Source organism: Callithrix jacchus, chromosome 10, assembly GCF_049354715.1.
Source record: "Callithrix jacchus isolate 240 chromosome 10, calJac240_pri, whole genome shotgun sequence".
Classification (NCBI taxonomy): domain Eukaryota; kingdom Metazoa; phylum Chordata; class Mammalia; order Primates; family Cebidae; genus Callithrix; species Callithrix jacchus.
In genome coordinates this window covers 23657136-23677250 of record NC_133511.1, presented here as the reverse complement: position 1 = coordinate 23677250, position 20115 = coordinate 23657136, and the positions used below count along the sequence as shown (strand labels likewise).

General features: G+C 35.6%; 1 protein-coding gene across 1 annotated transcript; it reads left to right on the top strand.

Moving 5' to 3' along the window:
• Positions 1-5643: 5643 nt before the first annotated feature.
• OR10G7 (olfactory receptor family 10 subfamily G member 7) lies at positions 5644-6917 on the top strand. Its single transcript, XM_002754537.6, has one exon. The coding sequence runs from the start codon at positions 5659-5661 to the stop codon at positions 6592-6594; it is 936 nt and encodes a 311-aa protein (XP_002754583.4). The 5' UTR covers positions 5644-5658; the 3' UTR covers positions 6595-6917.
• The last annotated feature ends 13198 nt before the right edge of the window (positions 6918-20115 follow it).

Here is a 20115-nt window from a genome sequence, read left to right as displayed (position 1 = left end):
GCAACATGATCAAGCAAGGTAGATTCCAGGAATTAAGTATAGTTTAACATTCAGTACCCAAGCAATATAATTCGCCTTATTATCAAACTATATGATTGTCTCAATAGATGCAGAAATGCACTGGACAAATTGCAAAAGCTATTTTTGGAAGAAAAAAAAATTTCAGGTCTAGTGCGGTGGTTCATGCCTGTAATCTCAGCACTGTAGGAGGCCGAGGCGGGTAGATCATGAGGTCAGGAGTTTAAGACCAGTCTGTCCAAGATGGTGAAACCCTATCTCTATGAAAATTACAAAAATTAGCCAGCTGTGGTGGCAGGCACCTGTAATCCCAGCTACTCAGGAGTCTGAGGCAGAGAATTGCTTGAACCCAGGAGGTGGAGGTTTCAGTCAGCCAAGATAACACCACTATACTCTAGCCTGGGTGACAGAGTGAGACTTTGTCTCAAAAAAAATCTCAGCTAACTGGGGGATAGAAGAAACCAATCTCATTTATTAAACAGAAAAACAAAGCAAAGCACAACAAAACCCTACAGCTAACATCATACTTAGTAGTTAAAAAAAAAAAAAAAAAACTAGACATTTTCCCCTAAGATCAAGAATCTAGCAACTGTCATTACTTCTATTCAACATTGAACTACAGTTTCTAGACAGGGCAATTCGCTAAGAAAAAGAAGTAAAAGGAATCCAGGTTATAAAGAAAAAGTAAACTGTCTGTGTTAGCACACACCATGGTCACTTATGTAGAAAATCTGATGGAATATCTAAAAAGGCTATGAGAACTAATAAGAGAGTTTAGTTGAGTTGTAGGATATAAGATTGATATGCAATAATCGATCATCTCTATATATTAACAATGAATAATTGGAAGTTGAAATTTCAAAAGTAGTATTTAAAATAGCATCAAAATAAAAAATTCTTGGTGATAAATCTAAAAAATTGTTAGATCTTAAAATGGATCTTAACACTGAAATGATACAACATTGTTGAGAGAAACAAAAGAGATCAACAGTATTTATGATCAAACATAATACAGTATTATTAAGACATGGGTTCTCTCAAATTGATTGATAGATTGAATGCAATTCTAATCAAAATCACCACAGATTTTTTAAAGTGTAAATTAATGATTTTGTGTGTGTAAAATTTATATGGAAATGCAAAGGACTTTGAACAGTCAAAGTAATTGTGAAAAAAAAATAGAGAAATGGCTCAGTGGTAGAGGAGGCACAGTGACAAATATGGACGGTAAATAGGAGTGCCTGGACTTCTACTCTTCTCTAATCTTTGTTAGAGTACCAACAAGTCACCAGACTGTATGCATGGATTCAGCTGTGCCTTTTTTCATGTGCAACAAAATATCAATGTAGAATTCTTGATAATGTTCAAAAATTCTTGCTCACTTATCACACAGAATCCCACTGGGTTTTAGTGAAAGAGCCAAAAATGATGGATATTCCTTTCTTATTCTTGAAGAAGTTAAAACTCAGCAAATGTTACTATTGACCTCTTCTTCCTGGAAAAAGGCACAGTCAAGTTGTGTGGCACTCACAAGATCTAAGTAATTCCTAAACCATAGTTAGGTGGGTGACAATAGCATTTTCTACCAATGCAGCAAAACAGAAAAGAAAGATAATGCATGTTTACTTTTGGAAAGAAAGACAAAAATGTCATTTTATAAAGATCTTATAACTGTTTACCTGTATAATCCAAGAAAATTGATGTTAAACTGAAAACAGAAGTGAATGATATTCATAAAATAAGTACACGAAGTTGGATAAAAGTTTCAATTAACAAAAATTGAAAGCACATATTTGATAAAGAAATTTTGAAATATAACTGGGCTAAATTATAAGTAATTATCGAAAGAGTATTATGGGATGTTCCCTTCCCTCTGTCCATGTGTTCTCATTGTTCAACACCTACTTATGACTGTGAACATGCAGCGTTTGGTTTTCTGTTCTCGTGTCAGTTTTCTGAGAATGATGGCTTTCAGTTTCATCCATATCCCTGCAAAGGACATGAACTCATCCTTTTTCGTGGCCGCATAATATTCCATGGTGTATATGTGCCACATTTTCTTTATCCAGTCTATCATTGATGGGCATTTGGGTTAGTTCCAAGTCTTTGCTGTTGTAAACAGTGTCACAATAACAGTACATGTGTCTTTATAATGAAATGTTTTACAATCCTTTGGATATATATTGCAACCCTGTTAACCCTTTCCCGATTTTGAAAGAAAAAAGTGCAGTTCACTGCCACCACTCATTTAATTTTATATAAACATGCTCTTTGGCCGGGCGCGGTGGCTCCAGCCTGTAATCCCAGCACTTTGGGAGGCCGAGGCGGGTGTATCACGAGGTCAAGAGATCGAGACCATCCTGGTCAACATGGTGAAACCCCGTCTCTACTAAAAATACAAAAAATTAGCTGGGCATGGTGGCGCGTGCCTGTAATCCCAGCTACTCGGGAGGCTGAGGCAGGAGAATTGCCTGAACCCAGGAGGTGGAGGTTGCGGTGAGCCGACATTGTGCCATTGCACTCCAGCCTGGGTAACAAGAGCGAAACTCCGTCTCAAAAGGAAAAAAAAAACAAAAAAAACAAAACATGCTCTTTGAGGCTGAAGCAAATCTGATTTTTAAAGTGAAAATAAAATATTAAAAAACAAAACAAAAAAGAAATAGTATTATGATTTTACATTGATTAAATATGCCTTATGCTAAATGGATAACCAATGTCAGAAAATAGGTTAATTTGATCATTTAATTGGAAAAAAATATTAATTCAGGGAATTTCAGTTCTTCAAATTCCATTCCATAGAGGACTATACTTTCCATACAGAGATGAGAGCATTCCTATTAGCACAAAAGGCTCATGAAACTGCAACGGTCCTCCAAAACTAATAGTGCTTTGGGCATCTACATTAGACCAGTTTTTCTTGTTGTTTTCATGCAAACTTTTCCTAATAACTAAGATATACATATTAATTACGGAAGAAAAGTATACCTTCATTCTCCCTAATTGTATTAATTCAAGCTAAACAATAAAAGCAAGTTTCACAGAAAATTTAAATACGTTTTAAAGCTTTCAAGATATGAAAGCACAAAGGCAAAGTCTCTGAGAAGAACAGAAAGTATCTTAACTAGCATCCATCCTCAGCCAGGAACTTGCTCAAAAAGAGTCTGCCAAGCCCCAGAGGGAGGAAGTTTCATTAGGAAGAAGTTTATCTACAGGGAGTTTACTCTGATCATCCCTGGAGCACAGAAGATCCAGCGTTCCTTTTTGTGACTTACTACAAGGTAAAGATTTATCAGAGAGACGATGTACCTCTTCAGATAATTATCTCCTTTATAACTAAAGCCCATATTTTCTATTTTTAAATTTAAAGAAGAAATAGGAAAAAAATCATTTCCTGCACAAGGAGTTTTCAAATCCAGAGTGTCATAGTTACTTATTTTAGAAATAGATTTTTGGCTAAATAAAAAGGTTTGTGGAATGATGGCCATCAAATGCAGAATCAACTTTAATAGATGCATTTGGGAAAAAATCCAAGTGTTCATCATTATATCAAAACATTATCTTTATTCATGAGGACTCTAGGGCTAAGGGAGTATCTCCTGAGATATCAAACTAATATTAAGTCTTATTTAAAAAGAGTTTCTTCTGTGGTTTCATCTTTGCAAGAAAAGAAAATTATACTACTCATCAAGAACTGACATTTTCTTTTAATCTTGAATTTTGTTTTATGATCCAAAACCTACTTGTAAAATTGGTAAGTAGCAAAAATTGGCAACACTTCAGCATTTTTCATTATTAGACACTTTTTGAGGGGAGGTGATTGCAATGTATATATGGTCATAGTTTTGATTCTCTTCATTGCTCGTCAGATTTGGCGAATGAAGCTAGATTATCTTAGTCATGACTTACAGAGCCAGCTTTTTGTGGTTTTGTAAATGACTAAAAATTTTATGGAACCATAAATCAATGAAGTGCATTCTCTATAAACCTTAGCATTGCAGCTCTGAGTCTCCAACTCAGTTTCAGGTGAATTCCATGATGGAAAAGTCTGCTTCTGGCATAGACCCAAAAATAAAAATGTATTGCTGATGTATGACAGAAGCATTTTAGAAATTGACGGAGAAACACTTCTTTTCTATCAGAGAGGTCCAGGTGTCTAACCACATTTCCCTACGTTTCTTCATAACTTTTAATTTATTTTACCTTAAAAATATGATATCTTGGGCATTGTATCCATACGTTGAAAAAAAAAGAAAAACTTTGAGTCTGGGATTTGAAATAATAGAAATCCTAGATATAATGAAAATAAAATAGCCTTTTTTTAATTTTTGGAAGGGCATTTGTATTTTTATAACTACATTATTATTTTAATTCAGTCCTGAAACTCAAACATCAGAGAAAGTTTAGTCTTTCTTACTACTTAAGCAGGTTCAATTCTTCTTGACCATCTCGAAATATATGGTGAGATTATTTGATCCTACTTTAGAAAGAGAAGTCTTAATTGCCTAAAATTCTGAAGAAATAAATAATTTTAAAAAGTATAAATAGAAAAAGACACAAAATAAGGGAAGTTAAAGAAAATAATGGCACTGTTCATTATTGCATTAGTTTGGGGTCAAACTTTGCATGTGACCAGGGTGAGGCATGATCAAGGGCAGTGGTCCCCAACATTTGTGGCATGAGGGACTGGTTTCTGGTTTTGTAGAAGACAATTTTTGCATGGACCAGGGTGGGGCTGGGTTGGGGAGGAGGAGGATGTTGTTTAGATTCTCTTAAGGAGCACACAACCTAAATTCCCGGCATGTGCAGTTCACAATGGGGTTCCCACTCCTGTGACAATCGAATGCCCTGCTGATGTGACAGGAGGTGGAGCTCAGGTGGTAATGTTGGCTTGCTGGCTGCTCACCTCCTGCTGTGAGGACTGGTTCCTAACAGGACATGGACCAATACCAGTCCCTGACCTGGGGTGTGAGGATCCCGATCTAGTGTAAAACAAAGGAACAGAAGACTGGCTCCACACAATGCTAGACCATTGCTGGAATCCTGCTTTAGTTCTGTAGCTGGCCAGAAAGCTCTGAGAAGGCAGTTCTCCCAGCCATCCAGAAGCTATAGAAATTTGTATTTGTAATGGAAATTCTCTAATGATAGAAGAGACTAAATCTGTATGTGTGACAGTGTGTGTGTGTGTATGTGTGTGTGTGTGTGTGTGAGAGAGAGAGAGAATATGTGTGTACGTGTATATCTATACATGTGTATGTGTTTGAGAGAAAAGAGAGACACTTGAACAAAGGCTTATCCCCGGGAAAAGCTTGCCAGCACTGAAGTGTTGCTAATTTGAGTATATCTTTTCCAATACTACAGAAAATAGAATACAAATTTGTTCTTCTTTTTAAAATTTGGCTGATTTTATATAAATTTCCTCTTCTTTTGTATTTGGTTCATGCTGGTGCTGGGAAAAGAGTGTGCTATTTCTCCTCAAAGACCCATAGTGAAGCAAAAGGAATTTATAAGATACAAAACATAATTTAACCCTAGTGTTCTCCGTCAGAAAAATGTAGTTGCCATATTTCATGTAAAACATGCTCCCAGTAAATGCTGTCTCCCTTCTCTTCTATAAGAACAGAGTCCCATATATAAGAAGAAATGTCAAACGCCAGCCTCGTGACGCCGTTCATCCTTACGGGCCTTTCCCATTCTCCAGTGCTGGATGCCCCCTTCTTTGGAATCTTCCTGGTGGTTTATGTGCTCACTGTGCTGGGGAACCTCCTCATCCTGCTGGTGATCAGGGTGGATCCTCAACTCCACACCCCCATGTACTACTTCCTCTCCAACCTGTCCTTCATTGACATGTGGTTCTCTACTGTCACGGTGCCCAAAATGTTGATGACCTTGGTGTCCCCAAGTGGCAGGGCTATCTCCTTCCACAGCTGCGTGGCTCAGCTCTATTTCTTTCACTTCCTGGGGAGCACCGAGTGTTTCCTCTACACGGTCATGTCCTATGATCGCTACCTGGCCATCAGTTACCCGCTCAGATACACCAGCATGATGAGTGGGAGCACATGTGCCCTCCTGGCCACTGGCACTTGGCTCAGTGGCTCTCTGCACTCTGCTGTCCAGACCACATTGACTTTCCATTTACCCTACTGTGGACCCAGCCAGATCCAGCACTACTTCTGTGATGCACCGCCCATCCTGAAACTGGCCTGTGCAGACACATCAGCCAATGAGATGGTCATCTTTGTGAACATTGGGGTAGTGGCCTCCGGCTGCTTCCTCCTAATAGTGCTGTCCTACATGTTCATTGCCTGTTCCATCCTGCGGATCCGCACCCCAGAGGGGAGGCACAGAGCCTTTCAGACCTGTGCCTCCCACTGTACTGTGGTCCTTTGCTTCTTTGGCCCTGGTCTTTTCATTTACCTGAGGCCAGGCTCCAGGGATGCCGTAGATGGGGTTGTGGCCATTTTCTACACTGTGCTGACGCCACTTCTCAACCCTGTTGTGTACACCCCGAGAAACAAGGAGGTAAAGAAAGCTCTGTTGAAGTTCAAAAATGGGTCAGTATTCACTCAGGGTAAATAATCAAGAAAGGCCAGATATACCTAACCTTTCTTTTTTTATTTGTAATTAAACCTTAGACATGAACATTATACTCGAATGGAGCATTTCAATCATACAATCTTAATTTTTAATCAGTTAATCTTTAATTTTTCTGCAGTGTTTTTTAGCATCCTAGTTAAAGCTGCCATTTCATGGTGATAATCTAAAAGAAAGAATAATAGTCCATTCTTCTCTCATTCTATTCAGTAAATAATTAGAAAGTAGTTTTTCAAAATTTATATGAATATTTTCCAGAATTTGCTATTCAGTATAATGTTCTTACAGTTTATTTTGTATAATTTAAGTCAAAGCCTTATAAAAATCTCTCTTTTCATGTTTTAAACTTTATATGTTGAAAAATGCATTATAACATTCAGAAATGACTACATAATTTAGTATCCATATTACAAAATTTTCACTTTAGAAAATACTAGACAAAAATGCTTGGTTCTTAAGGAGAATGGCTTTATTCATATTCATGAGCCAATAAAAACTATATAACTCTTTAATATTTTTTCTTTACTTTGGCCTGGAAGATTTTTGAGTGTAAATATTTGTCCATTTATGCACTGTATACACTGCACACATTGTAGTGGTCACTGATAACAACTCTCTAGACTTCCCTTCCGTATTTGTGGAGCTGCCAATCTCTTATCCTCAATGCAAAGTTTCCACTTTCAGCAATTTTAAAATTATTTTTGTAAGTTACCAGTGGGTAAATAATAAATATATGAAAATAATCAAATAATCTTAGAGACAAAAATATGCAGTAAAAAAATTGAGAGTATCCCCCAACTTAGAACAAAGTACTAGATAATACTTCCCATGTAATTAGACTACGTCTGTAAGTCACGTTTGTTTGACTTAAAGTATATGAAATGGACTCTGGACACTCTCTGGGTAGGTAAAGCTCAGACCATATACCTTATAATCTGTCATCCATATATATACATATTTTAAATATATGTATATATGTTTTAAATATATATCCACATATATATTTTAAATATATGTATATATATAATTTTACACTTTAAATGTGTAAATATTCTCAAAATAAATGCTTAATTTAAATACCACATGTATCCTGGTCATGCCAACTCTGCCTAGCATACTAAGAAGAGAAAAAGAGAAACTAGAAGGCAGCTGCTAGCACTGAAAGGCATTTCTCAGACTCCTCAAATTTGTGGCAGCTGCATGTCAGAGATGCTTTAGCAAGCACATTCCTTCAGTGCTAACTTGCCACATCTTGATCTAAGTAAGCTGTGCAGATGTATTGAGAAGAAAAATATACTAACTTGGTAAGCATGACCTATAGAAACCATGACACAATGATCTACGTAAGAGGTAAATTTTTGGTTTCCACACCAACAAATCAGATTGGTATGGGCCAATTGTATAAGTCAGCTCATTTCTCAAAGGAAAAACTGAGGTACAGAGAAACTAAAATTACTTGGTCATTGGTTTCACTTTGATTCTCACAATTCTCTGTAACATCACACTGTTATATCTAACTTACCATTACCTAAAAGGTTATGGGATATTTATTGGGTGTTAAGTCACATGCTAAACAATAGGTACATAAAAACAACAGAGAAGGTCTCTGCATTCACCGAAGTCATTGCCTGTCAAGGGGAACATATCTTGCATTGTCCAGGTTACATTGTTCTAAGTGCAATAGATGCCTAAGGAGAGATCCATTATTAGTTTAGACTTGGAAAGATGCTAAAGGATTCAAAATACTATAATAAGATGTACTAAACACAAACATATTGAAAGTAAATTATTGATAACGATATATAAGATGAATGTCAGTGTCTATTGAATTGAAAATGTTACTGAAATAATTTTAGAATCTCAAGAAGTGCTAAGAAACAAGACAGTGAGAATCCTTGTTATACCTTGCCCTGTTCCCCCCAATGGTAACAGCTAGAAAACTGTAGTGTAATATCACAACTAGGATGTTGCCATTATTATAATACACAAATCTTATTCATATTTTTTTAGTTTTACTCACATGCATGTGTGTATATGTGTTAAATACTTTACAGTTTTAACACCAGTCTATGTTAATTAATTTTAATCTGGCTTAATCTACTTATTTATCCATTCAATAAATAAATATACACTGAATGGCTATCATGTCCTATGTACAATGAGTACAAAAAAAAAAAAAAACAGGCACAGAGCTCTTTTTAAGAAGTTTGTAGTCCCAGTATACAAGATGTATAGCATTCATAAATGACAAGTCATGAAAATCAGACAAATCATGAAGGAACTTGAATACAATACTAGGAAGAAGGATTTTTATCTTGCAAGTTCTGGAGAGTTATTGAAATACAGCATGATGTAACGGTAATATGATAGTATTTTTATTTAGAGATGTAACTGATAGTAGCATGGAAGACATAGAAGGAAGGTGAATTTTAGGGCAGCAAGATCAACTAAAGAGCTTTCTTGACTGTATAACAAGAAAGAAAAATACCAAAATCTAAGTTGAGACAACAGCAATGGGAATTGGGAGTGAGGAAAGGAATAGCAAGCAGGAGCCCATTGTGTGAGGAGGCAAAGCTGATGGAAAAGCTCATAAGCTTTGGCCATTGTGATATAACTTATCAAAGTAGAGAAAGTAACAGGGATATGTTCTTAGGGTAGAATGAAAATGTCTGACTTTGGAAATGTTTGAGTTGAGTGCCTGTGGAAGTTTCAGGTAAAATTATCTGGTTGAAGGTGTAGCTTGGGAGATGGAGCAGCAGAAAACTACAGAGTTAAGTGAACAAGCAGACTGGTCGCTATTTTCTTGTTTTGTGCTGGCTGCTAAACATCTGTTTCCTAACATGGAGAAGGACACATCTCTTATTCAATAGTAGCATAAAGAGGGGTTAGCTCAGGAAAAAGTAACTACCACCTCTCCTACGTTTCTTGAGTAAGTCCAAGAGAGGACACCTTCAGGAGATTTACAAGAATCTCTTATTGGACCTTTCCTTACAGAATTATTTCTCACAATAACACTCAAAGACCCTTTCAGAGGTTGTAAATTTAAAGAAGTCCAGAGACAGTACTTATAAAAGCAGCTCCTTCTTGATGGCATGGTCATGAAAGACAGCAAGGGATGAAAGGGCCACACTGTTACCCTTCAGTTCCCAGATGCTATTAAACTTCTTCACTTCAGAGGTTAGATCTTAATAGCATTGAGGGGATTCTGGAAGGAAATTAAAAGAAAATCAAGTGTCAAAAGCATTAATTTAAACAATAAAAGGGCAGCTTGAGGATTTGGGGAATAAAGGTGCACATTGAAAGCACGTGGACACACAGTAAGCACCGACATAAAACCTGTATGTTTAAAGACGGAGATAATACGTGGATGAGTGGAACAGAATATAGAGTCCAGAAAGAGACATACGCATATCAGTCTGTTGACTTTCAGCCAAAGTGCTAAGGCATTTTGAAGAGAAAAAGTATGATACTTTCAATAAATGATGCCTAAAAGTCTGGCTATCCCTAAGCAAAAGCTAAACTTTGACTATTACTTCACTTTATATACAAAAATTAACTTGAATGGAATTATTGACCAAGATGTAAAAGGTAAAACTATTATATTTCTAGGACAAAAAAGTAGGAGGGAAATTTTCATAAACTTGGGGTAGATACAGATTTCTTAAGGAGGACAGAAAACATGAACCATATAAATAAGTCAAAAGTTGAACTTTATCAAAATTAGAAACTTGTGCTCTTCAATGATATTAATAAGTAAATGAGTAAGCAAAATACACACTAGATGTAAATATTTGTAATTCATATACCAAGTAAAGAACTGAATAAAAAATTTTAAAATTATACTTTAATTTAATAATTAAAAACAACCCAATGAGAAATAGGCAGACAATCTGAACACATACTTCTCAAAGAAGGATATTTGAATGGCCACCAGAAAGATAAAAAATTGTTTAACATTATTAAACATTAGTGAAATGTAAATTCGGCCATAATAAGACCACAAACACATAATGAAATGACCAAAATTTAAAAACCTAATGTCAATATTTTTGAGAATGTAGATCAATAAGAACTTCTATGCATTTCTGGTAGATACATAAAATGATACAGTCAGTTTGGAGAAAACTCAACTTTTTAAATTATTCAATATACATTTGTCATTCAACTTATCATTCGACTGGACAAAGGTATTTTCTAATGTTTACCCAAGAGAGTTTGAATCATATGCCTAACAAATATTTGCAAATGAATCTATGTAGTAGCTTTATTAATAATATCCCCAAACCGGAAGCAATAGGTAATAAATTATGAGATATTTACCCAATAGACTACCTTTCAATGACAAAGGGATTACTGATACACAGAAACACATAAATAAATATCAAAAACATTAGGATAAACAAAATAAGTCAGACAAAAGAGAGTATACATGGTATGATCCCATTCATAGGAAACTCTAAAGAGGACAAATCTAATCCATAGTGAGGGAAAGTAGGTCAGTAGTTATCTGGGGCCTAGGGTGGTGGAGGACTGATGAGAAGGAACATGGCGGGTTATACATCGTACTGTAAAGGTTTTTATCTTGATTGTGGAGGTAGATACACAGATATATTTATTTGTCAAAACATATCAGACTGTGTACCTAAAATGGATACAAATTATACCTCAATAAAGTTTTGCATTTTAAATACAAATTATTTCCCAATGAAGTTTTTAAAAGCAGGCAAAAAGTCAAACTACAAATTAAAAACAAAAAAAGAGAAACTGTTATTTCTAAAGAGCCATGACAAATAGCTGGTACAGACTTAACCTCCCTTTAAAACTGTGTAAAATATAGTCACACCATGAAAATTACTAAAGGATATTCTAAAATAAAATAAAATGATCCTAGACAAAAGGATAGAAGTCCAAAATAGGTAAGTACACAAATAGCGCAGGAAAGGGTGAATACATATATAAACATACAAGAAGACCATTGACTGTTTAAAGCCCCAACAGTAACACCTTGTCAGGTTTATAACATAGTTAGAAATTACATAAATGACAAAAATATTTCTAAAAAATATGTAAATGTGTTCTATGGAACCAAATATAAGCTTCTCAGATCATTCAAGATATGGTAAGGTACGAATGCAAATTGATTATAATGCATTGAAATGATACTGACTTTATAAAAAACAAAGAAAAATAGTTAAAAGTAATGAAAAATGAAATAAAGCAATGAAAATATTTGATTAATACATTAAATATTTTGCAAAACAAAAAACATAGTAAAACATGAATAAAGAAAAAAATTTAAGAGTAGACAATATGAAAATATTAGACTATTACAGATACAGTAACCCACTAAAAATAAAAGATAAATAAATAAAACAGGCAATCTATAGAAAAAGCAACACCTAATTATATCTGGTTTAAAAGAAACTACATTAAATACAAACACACATGGAAATTTAAAGGGTAGAAAATTTATGCCAAGAAAATGCTAGGAAAAAAACTAGTATGAGTATATTATTAGCAAATAAAATGAATTTTCAATTAAGAAGTATTATGAGAGATATAAATGACTTTTTTTAAATGTCTGCTTATAAAAAACTAAAAGCAGACATTAAAAAAAAATTAAGTGGGATCCTATACATTGACGGACTTTACCTTCATGAATCCCACCAGTTCCTCCAGTTTCCTATGGTGAAGAACTAAAAAAAAAACCAAAAGTCCCCTCTTGGCTCTACTAGAGTTAGGGGATAGGTAACCACTGTGAAACATACCCAGAGCTTCCTCTGCAACAAACATCTGTTCTCTGGGGCAAAGGCTGTGTCAGATTATTAACCCAAATGGGGGAAGGGCACTTCTCCTACTCCAGAGTTTGACCCCGCTAGTCCTCCTGTCTTACTTACAGGGGAAAACATATTAAACAAGTCAGTTTTAGAGGAATTAGATTGAGAGTGTTGAATGTAGCTGGAGAACAGAATGGGAGAAACAGGGAACTGAGATGGGAGGTACTTAGGAAAACACTTGTGAAGGCCATAGTTCTAAAGACAGGCCCACTAAAAACACAAGCATTGAATCAGAATCTTACAGGACAATATACTTGCCTCAAATCTTGCAACCACACCAATACGGCTCCAAAAAATAACAATAAATAAAAGAGTTGAAGAGCTGAAAGAGTTACTAGTCACAGACTCTCTATGAGGACTAGTATTTAAGGATATATAAAGTAAATGAGCAAGGCAAAATAGGACAGTAGGGGAATTTGAAGCCTTGAACTCCTATAAACATAAAACACAGCCCAACTTCTAGCCAGATTAGATTACCATAAATCTTCCTTCTACCTGCCTATTTATCTCAATTCCTATTACCTGACTTAACATGTCTAGCTTTCAACAAAAAATTATAAAACAAGCTAAAAGGTAAGAAAAAAAAAGCACAGTCTACTGAAACTATAAAAATACTAGAGAATAACCTCGGGAAAACTCTTTGGACATTGGACTAGGCAAAGAATTTATGACTAAGACCTCAAAAGCAAAGGCAACAAAAATTAAAATCAACAAATAAAACTTCTACTAAAGAGCTTCTGCACAGCAAAAGAAATAATCAACAGAAAGAACAGAATGGGAGAAAATATTTGCAAACTATGCAACCAAAAGAGACTGATATCCAGAATTTACAAAGAACTCAGATTACTCAACAGCAACCAAAAGCAAATAAGCTCATTTAAAAGTTTGTAAAGGAAATGAATAGACATTTTTCAAAAGAAAACATACATGGTTAACCGACACATGAAAAATGCTCAACATCAATAATCATCAAAGAAATGCAAATTAAACCCAAAAAATATCATCTTATCTGAGTCAGAATGACCATTATTAAAAAAATTAAAAATAACAGATGTTGGCAAAGCTATAGAGAAAAGAGAACACTATGCACTGTTGGTTGGAATGTAAATTAGTACAACCTCTATGGAAAGCAATATGGAGATTTCTTAAAGAACTAAAAATCGAACTCTACCATTTGATCTAACAATTCCACTACTGGGTATCTACCCAAAGGAAAAGAAATCATTATATCCGAAAGATAACTGCACCTGTATGTTTTTCAAAGCACTATTCACAAGAGCCAAGATATGTAATCAATCTGTTTCCATCTAATGAATGATTGAATAAAGAAAATGTGTGTATATATACATCATGAAATACTAGTTAGCCATAAAAAGGATAAAATCATGCCTTTTACAGCAACATGGATAGAACTCAAGGCCATTATCTTAAGTGAAACAAATTAGTCACAGAAATACAAATACTACATTTTCTTCCTTATAAGTGGGAGCTAAATATTGTATACACAAGAATGTAGAGGGTAGCATAATAGAAAATTGACATGCAAAAGGGTAGAGAGATGAGGAAGGTAAATGATGATAATTTATTTAATGAGTACAATATACATTATTTAGGTGTTGGATACCCTAGAAGCCCTGTTTTCACTAATATTCAATATATCCATGTAACAAAATTACACTTGAATTCCATAAATTTATATAAATAAAATTCTTAACAACATAAAAAGAAAAACAGCCCAATCTAAAGAGATAAAACAATCATCAGAAACAGTTCCACGTATGACATAAATGTTAGAATTATCAGAGAGGGAGTGTAAAATATAATAGGTTAAAAAAGTCTAATAGAAAAAATAAAAGTCATAAGAGAACAGGTAGGTAATGTGAGCAGAAAGCTGGAAACTCCAAGATAGAATCAAAAGGAAATTCCAAATATAGAAAACACTGTAACAGAAGGGAAAAACTCCTTCATGGTCACAAGTTTTCTCCCATTTGTCAACAGGACTCAGTTACATTTAAATTCATGCCAGCTGGATAGAAATGAACTTGTAATGGCAACAATTTCTTGGAATCTACCATAAACATTTTTGAACACAAGAAAAGTGTATCAGCAATCCCTTTGTGTTGCATTCTAAGTGCTAAACCGAACTTAGGATGATGGCCTCTGTGAAGTGATCACATCCTTGCTCTTCCATGTTGATTTTTGGAGCTTCATGTACCTGTAAATGGCTCAGCACACTTCATTAATGCTTTGAAGTACTCTAAGACTGCATGATCAAACATATGAGCATAGAGCTAGCCGCGAGGCTGCCTTTAGAGGAGTAATAGAAAGTCTCATATGTCTTATCCATTAATATTTCACTTCAGGAGAGTCTCTATTTTCAATTTGTATCTAATGATTCTACATGCTGTCATCAAGACATCTGACTACTCCTGACTTGTGGCTGCACAGATCTCAGTCAAGTATTCAAAATTCCATTATAGTTTTCCACTGCTTCCATTGACTGTTGATGAATTATATGGATAAGGTGATACTGAATCTTTAGGGCTTCACAAATGTCCTTTTTGATTTCGTAGGCATGGTCCCTGGTCATTTTTGATAGTATGGATACCCTAAATCTGAAAATAAATTTCATGAAAATATTTTGCTAATGGTAACTTTGAATAATGTATGATAACAGCCACTTTGGAAATGTCCCCCTATTTTACCTTTGAAGGAGATATCATTTTTATTTTTATTTTTTAAACAATTTTTCCACTGTATGACGAAAATTGAGTCACACTATAAACATCTTTAATGCAGTAAATGTAAAACTCCCTCCTCTTTACCTACAGAGACATGGAGATCCTGGCCAATATGTATGCATTGGATGAACACTGAGATTATGAAGGAATAAAGGAAAATGTATGATGCTTTGGTTTTAGCATCTTCTGCTCAATATTCCTCTCATTAGAATTGAAAGATTTAAATGCATAAAAATTTGGCATGAAAAATGAAAGCTCTGTGAATCCGGGGTATACTTCAAAACACATGAACTGCAATAAAGTTTATATTATTTATATTGTAGATATTATTAGAAATTATTTAATTAGGGAAGGCCTCTGTTATTTGTATGTGTAATTCTCTTAACCTTCAGATGGTGGTTCACTCCATTACTTAACCTGTGTTGGATGACGTGGTTTACTATGGTGCCTCACATATACTTTACAATGCTTTAAAGTCCATTGTTCACTTATGTGCTTCCCACTGGACTCTAGAGTTCTGGAACATAAATAATGTCTTGAAGTTCTGTATCTTCCATGCCAGAAATATAGGAGTCATCTAACTGAAATTGTTGAAGGAATGATTGCATTGATTGAGTAATTGAGAAAGAAGGACTGAACTGATAAACAAGTGTTGGCATTGGGATCATTATGAAAGTTACCCTATTCATTTAGAATTTGAACCAGATTCTTTTTAGCTATTAGCTATTTACATTTTATAATTTAAAACTCTTTTCGACTACTAGTTAACTCAGAAAAATATAGCTCCAGGGAATCAATCAGATACATCATTTTCACATTTATACAATATTTTTAGAAATACAAGTTAACAGAGAAATGACAACACTAAATATGAACCTCTGTGGACAACCTCTCAGTTCAGAGCTGCTGTTTTGAGGAGAAACCCAAGAGAATACATCAAAATATGGTATAATGTGCTGAAAATACTGCTGAGCTTTTTCATGCCCTATATGAAATGCAAATATCAATTTTTATTCCTTGTTTTCCTCTTTTCAAAATAATACGAATGAATCTTAAAGCATAATAATACTATAAAGTATTTATAAAATGATATTGATATAATTATTATTTGATGATGTAAAGGATTAATTATTGAAGCATTAAAATTAGCTCTTATTTTCAAGAGCTCTTGTTTCAATACTTTTACTGAGAGAGATCCAAGATGGCCAACTAGCAGCAGCTTGGGATTGTAGCTCCCAGTGAAAGTGTAGAGAGTGAGTGGACGCCACACTTCCAGACAAATTTTTGTTGCCCACAGACCAAGGGATTCCCAGCAGAGGAGCCCCATGAGTTGCCAGCGTGACTCTTTTGGCTGGCACAGCTGTTTTGCTGGCCCCCAGGTGTGGTGGTTCTCAGTGCGGAGTATACGGGACTGGGGGCCCTTTTGGTTGGTGTTTGGAGCTCCAGGAAGGCAGAGTAGCCCATTCAGCTGATTGAAAAGGGGACTGAAGCAGGGAGCCAGACCGAGAGATTGCCGGGCAGAGAAGCACCACGAATCTCAATGACACTGTTTCAGCCAGCCCAGTGGGTCACCACAGGGGAAATTCCTCCACAAAAAAAGCAGCAATTGGAAGCTCTGAGGATTGAGAGTTTCACAGCAAGCACAGCTGAACCTGGGAAGGTCCAGCTCTGTGGGCAAGGGGTGTCCCCCAAAGGAAAACTAAGAAACAGAGAAAACATCATCACCAACAAGCTGGACATCCACTCAGAGGCCCAATCTGAAAGCCAGCAATTACAATTACAAAGACGACAGGTGGATAAATCCACAAAGATGGGGAAAAAAAACAGTGCAAAAAGGCTGAAAACACCTGAAATCAGAATGTCTCTCCTCCTGCAGGGGATCCAGCTCCTCATCAGCAATGGAACAAGGCCTGATGGAGAGTAAGTGTGATGAATTGACAGAATCAGGCTACATAAGGTGGATAATAAGAAACTTCTGTGAGCTAAAAGAATATGTTCTAACCTAATGCATTTATTTCTTGGATAATTTTATCTAAATTATTAAATTCATGCACACAAATCTGTCCATATGTTTCCCTTGTTATTTTTGTTGTTGTTGTTTTTTTAAAAATTTTTTTTAGTGTACTTTAGGTTCTGGGGTACATGTGCAGATAATGCAGGATTGTTGCAAATGTACATACATGGCAAGGTGGCTTGCTGCCTTCATCCCCCCATCACCTATATCTGGTATTTTCCCCCTCTTTATCCCTCCCCACCCTCCCCAACTATACTACTCTGGAAGAGCAACCCCAAGGCACATAATCGTCAGGTTCACCAGGGTTGAAATGAAGGAAAAAATACTAATGGCAGCCAGAGAGAAAGGTCAGGTCATCCAAACTGGGAAGCGCATTGGACTCACAGTGGATCTCTTGGCAGAAACCCTACAAGCCAGAAGAGAGTGGGGAGCCAATATTTAACATCCTTAAGGAAAAGAACTTCCAACCTAGAATTTCATATCCGGCCAAACTAAGCTTCATAAGTGAAGGAGAAATGAAATTCTTTATGGACAAGCAATTGTTGAGAGATTTTGTCACTACCAGATCTGCCCTGCAAGAGCTCCTGAAGGAAGCACTAAACACAGAAAGGAAAAGCCAGTACCAGCCACTGCAAAAAAGAACCAAATGGTAAAGACCAACAATGCAATGAAGAAATTGCTCCAACCAAAGGGCAAAACAACCAACCAGTAATAAAATGGCAGGATCAAATTCGTACATAATATTAACATTAAATTTAAATGGACTAAATGCCCCAATCAAAAGACACAGACTAGCAAATTGGATAAAAAGCCAAGAACATTGGTGTGCTATATTTAGGAGACCCAGCTCATGTGCGAAGACACACATAGACTCAAAATAAAGGGATGGATGATGATTAACCAAGCAAATGGAGAGCACAAAAAAGCAGGGGTTGCAATCCTAGTCTCTAATAAAATGGACTTTAAACCAACAAAAATCAAAAGAGACAAAGAAGGGCATTACATAATGGTAAAAGGATTAATACAACAAGAAGAGTTAACGATCCTAAATATATACACACCCATACAGGAGCATCTAGATACATAATGCAAGTCCTTAATGATCTACAAAGAGACTTAGACTCCCACAGAATAATAGTGGGAGACTTTAACACTCCACTGTCAATATTAGACAGATCAATGAGACAGAAAATCAACAAGGAAATCCAGGACTTGAATGCAGATCTGGACCAAATGAATTTAATAGATATTTACAGAACTCTTAACCCCAAATCCACAGAATATACATTCTTCTCAGCACCATATCACACTTACTCTAAAATTGACCACATAATTGGAAGTGAATCACTCCTCAGAAAATGCAAAAGAACAGAAATCATAACAAACAGTCTCTCAGACCACAGTGTAATCAAATTAGAACTCAGGATTAAGAAACTAACTCAAAACAGCACAACTTCATGGAAAATGAATAAGTGGCTCCTGAATGTAGACTGGATAAATAATGAAATGAAGGCAGAAATAAAGATGTTCTTTGAAACCAACAAGAATGAAGACACAGCATACCAGAATCTCTGGGACATATTTAAAGCAGTGTCTACAGGGAAATTCATAGCAATAAATGCCCACATAAGGAGCAAGGGTTTTTTCCTAAGAAATTTGGTTTGATGGATATAGCATTAAATCTATAAATTACTTCCCCATCAAGCTATCATTGACCTTCTTCACAGAACTGGAAAAAAACACCTTAAACTTCATATGGAACCAAAACAGAGCCTGCATACCCAAGACAATCCTAAGCAAAAAGAACAAAGCTGGAGGTGTCATGCTACCTGACTGCAAACTATACTACAAGTATAGTAATCAAACAGCATGGTACTGTTACCAAAAAGAGATATAAACCAATGGAACAGAACAGAGGCCTCGGAAGTAATGCCACACATCTACAACCAACTGATCTTTGACAAACGTGACAACAACAAGCAATGGGGAAAGGATTCCCTGTTTAATAAATGGTGTCAGGAAAACAGGCTAGCCACATGCAGAAAGCTGAAACTGGACCCCGTCCTTACTCCTTATACAAAATTTAACTCCAGTTGGATTAAAGATTTAAACATAAGACCTAACACCATAAAAACCCTAGAAAAAAACCTAGGTAATATCATTCAGGACATAGGTATAGGCAAGGACTTCATGACTAAAACACCAAAAGCAATGGCAACAAAAGCCAAAATTGATAAATGGAATCTAATTAAACTTCAGATCTTCTGCACAGCAAAAGAAACAATCATTAGAGTGAACTGCCAACCAACAGAATGGGAAAAATTTTTGCAAACTAATATTCAGAATTTACAAAGAACTAAAATGAATTTACAAGAAAAAAGCAAACAACCCCATCAAAAAGTGGTCAAAGGATATGAATAGACACTTTTTAAAAGAAGACATTCATGTGGCCAACAAACATATAAAAAAATGCTCATCATCACTGGTCATTAGAGAAATGCAAATCAAAACCACATTGAGATACCACCTCACACCAGTTAGAATAGTGATCATTAAAAAATCTAGAGTCAACAGATGCTGGAGAGGATGTGGAGAAATAGGAATGCTTTTACACTATTGGTGGGAGTGTAAATTAGTTCAATAATTGTGGAAGTGTGGCAGTTCCTCAAGGATATAGAAATAGAAATACCATTTGACCCAGCAATCCCATTACTGGGTATATACCCCAAGGATTATAAATCATTCTATTATAAAGATACATGCACATGCATGTTCATTGTGGCACTGTTAACAATAGCAAAGACCTGGAATCAAGTTAAGTGCCCATCAACGATGGACTGAACAGAGAAAATGTGGCACATATACACCATGGAATACTATGCAGCCATAAAAAAGGATGAGGTCATGTCCTTTG

What these genes read in the sequence shown, in the direction of transcription:
- OR10G7 (XM_002754537.6), top strand. Translation starts at nt 5,659, where the DNA reads ATGTCAAACGCCAGCCTCGTGACGCCGTTCATCCTTACGGGCCTTTCC.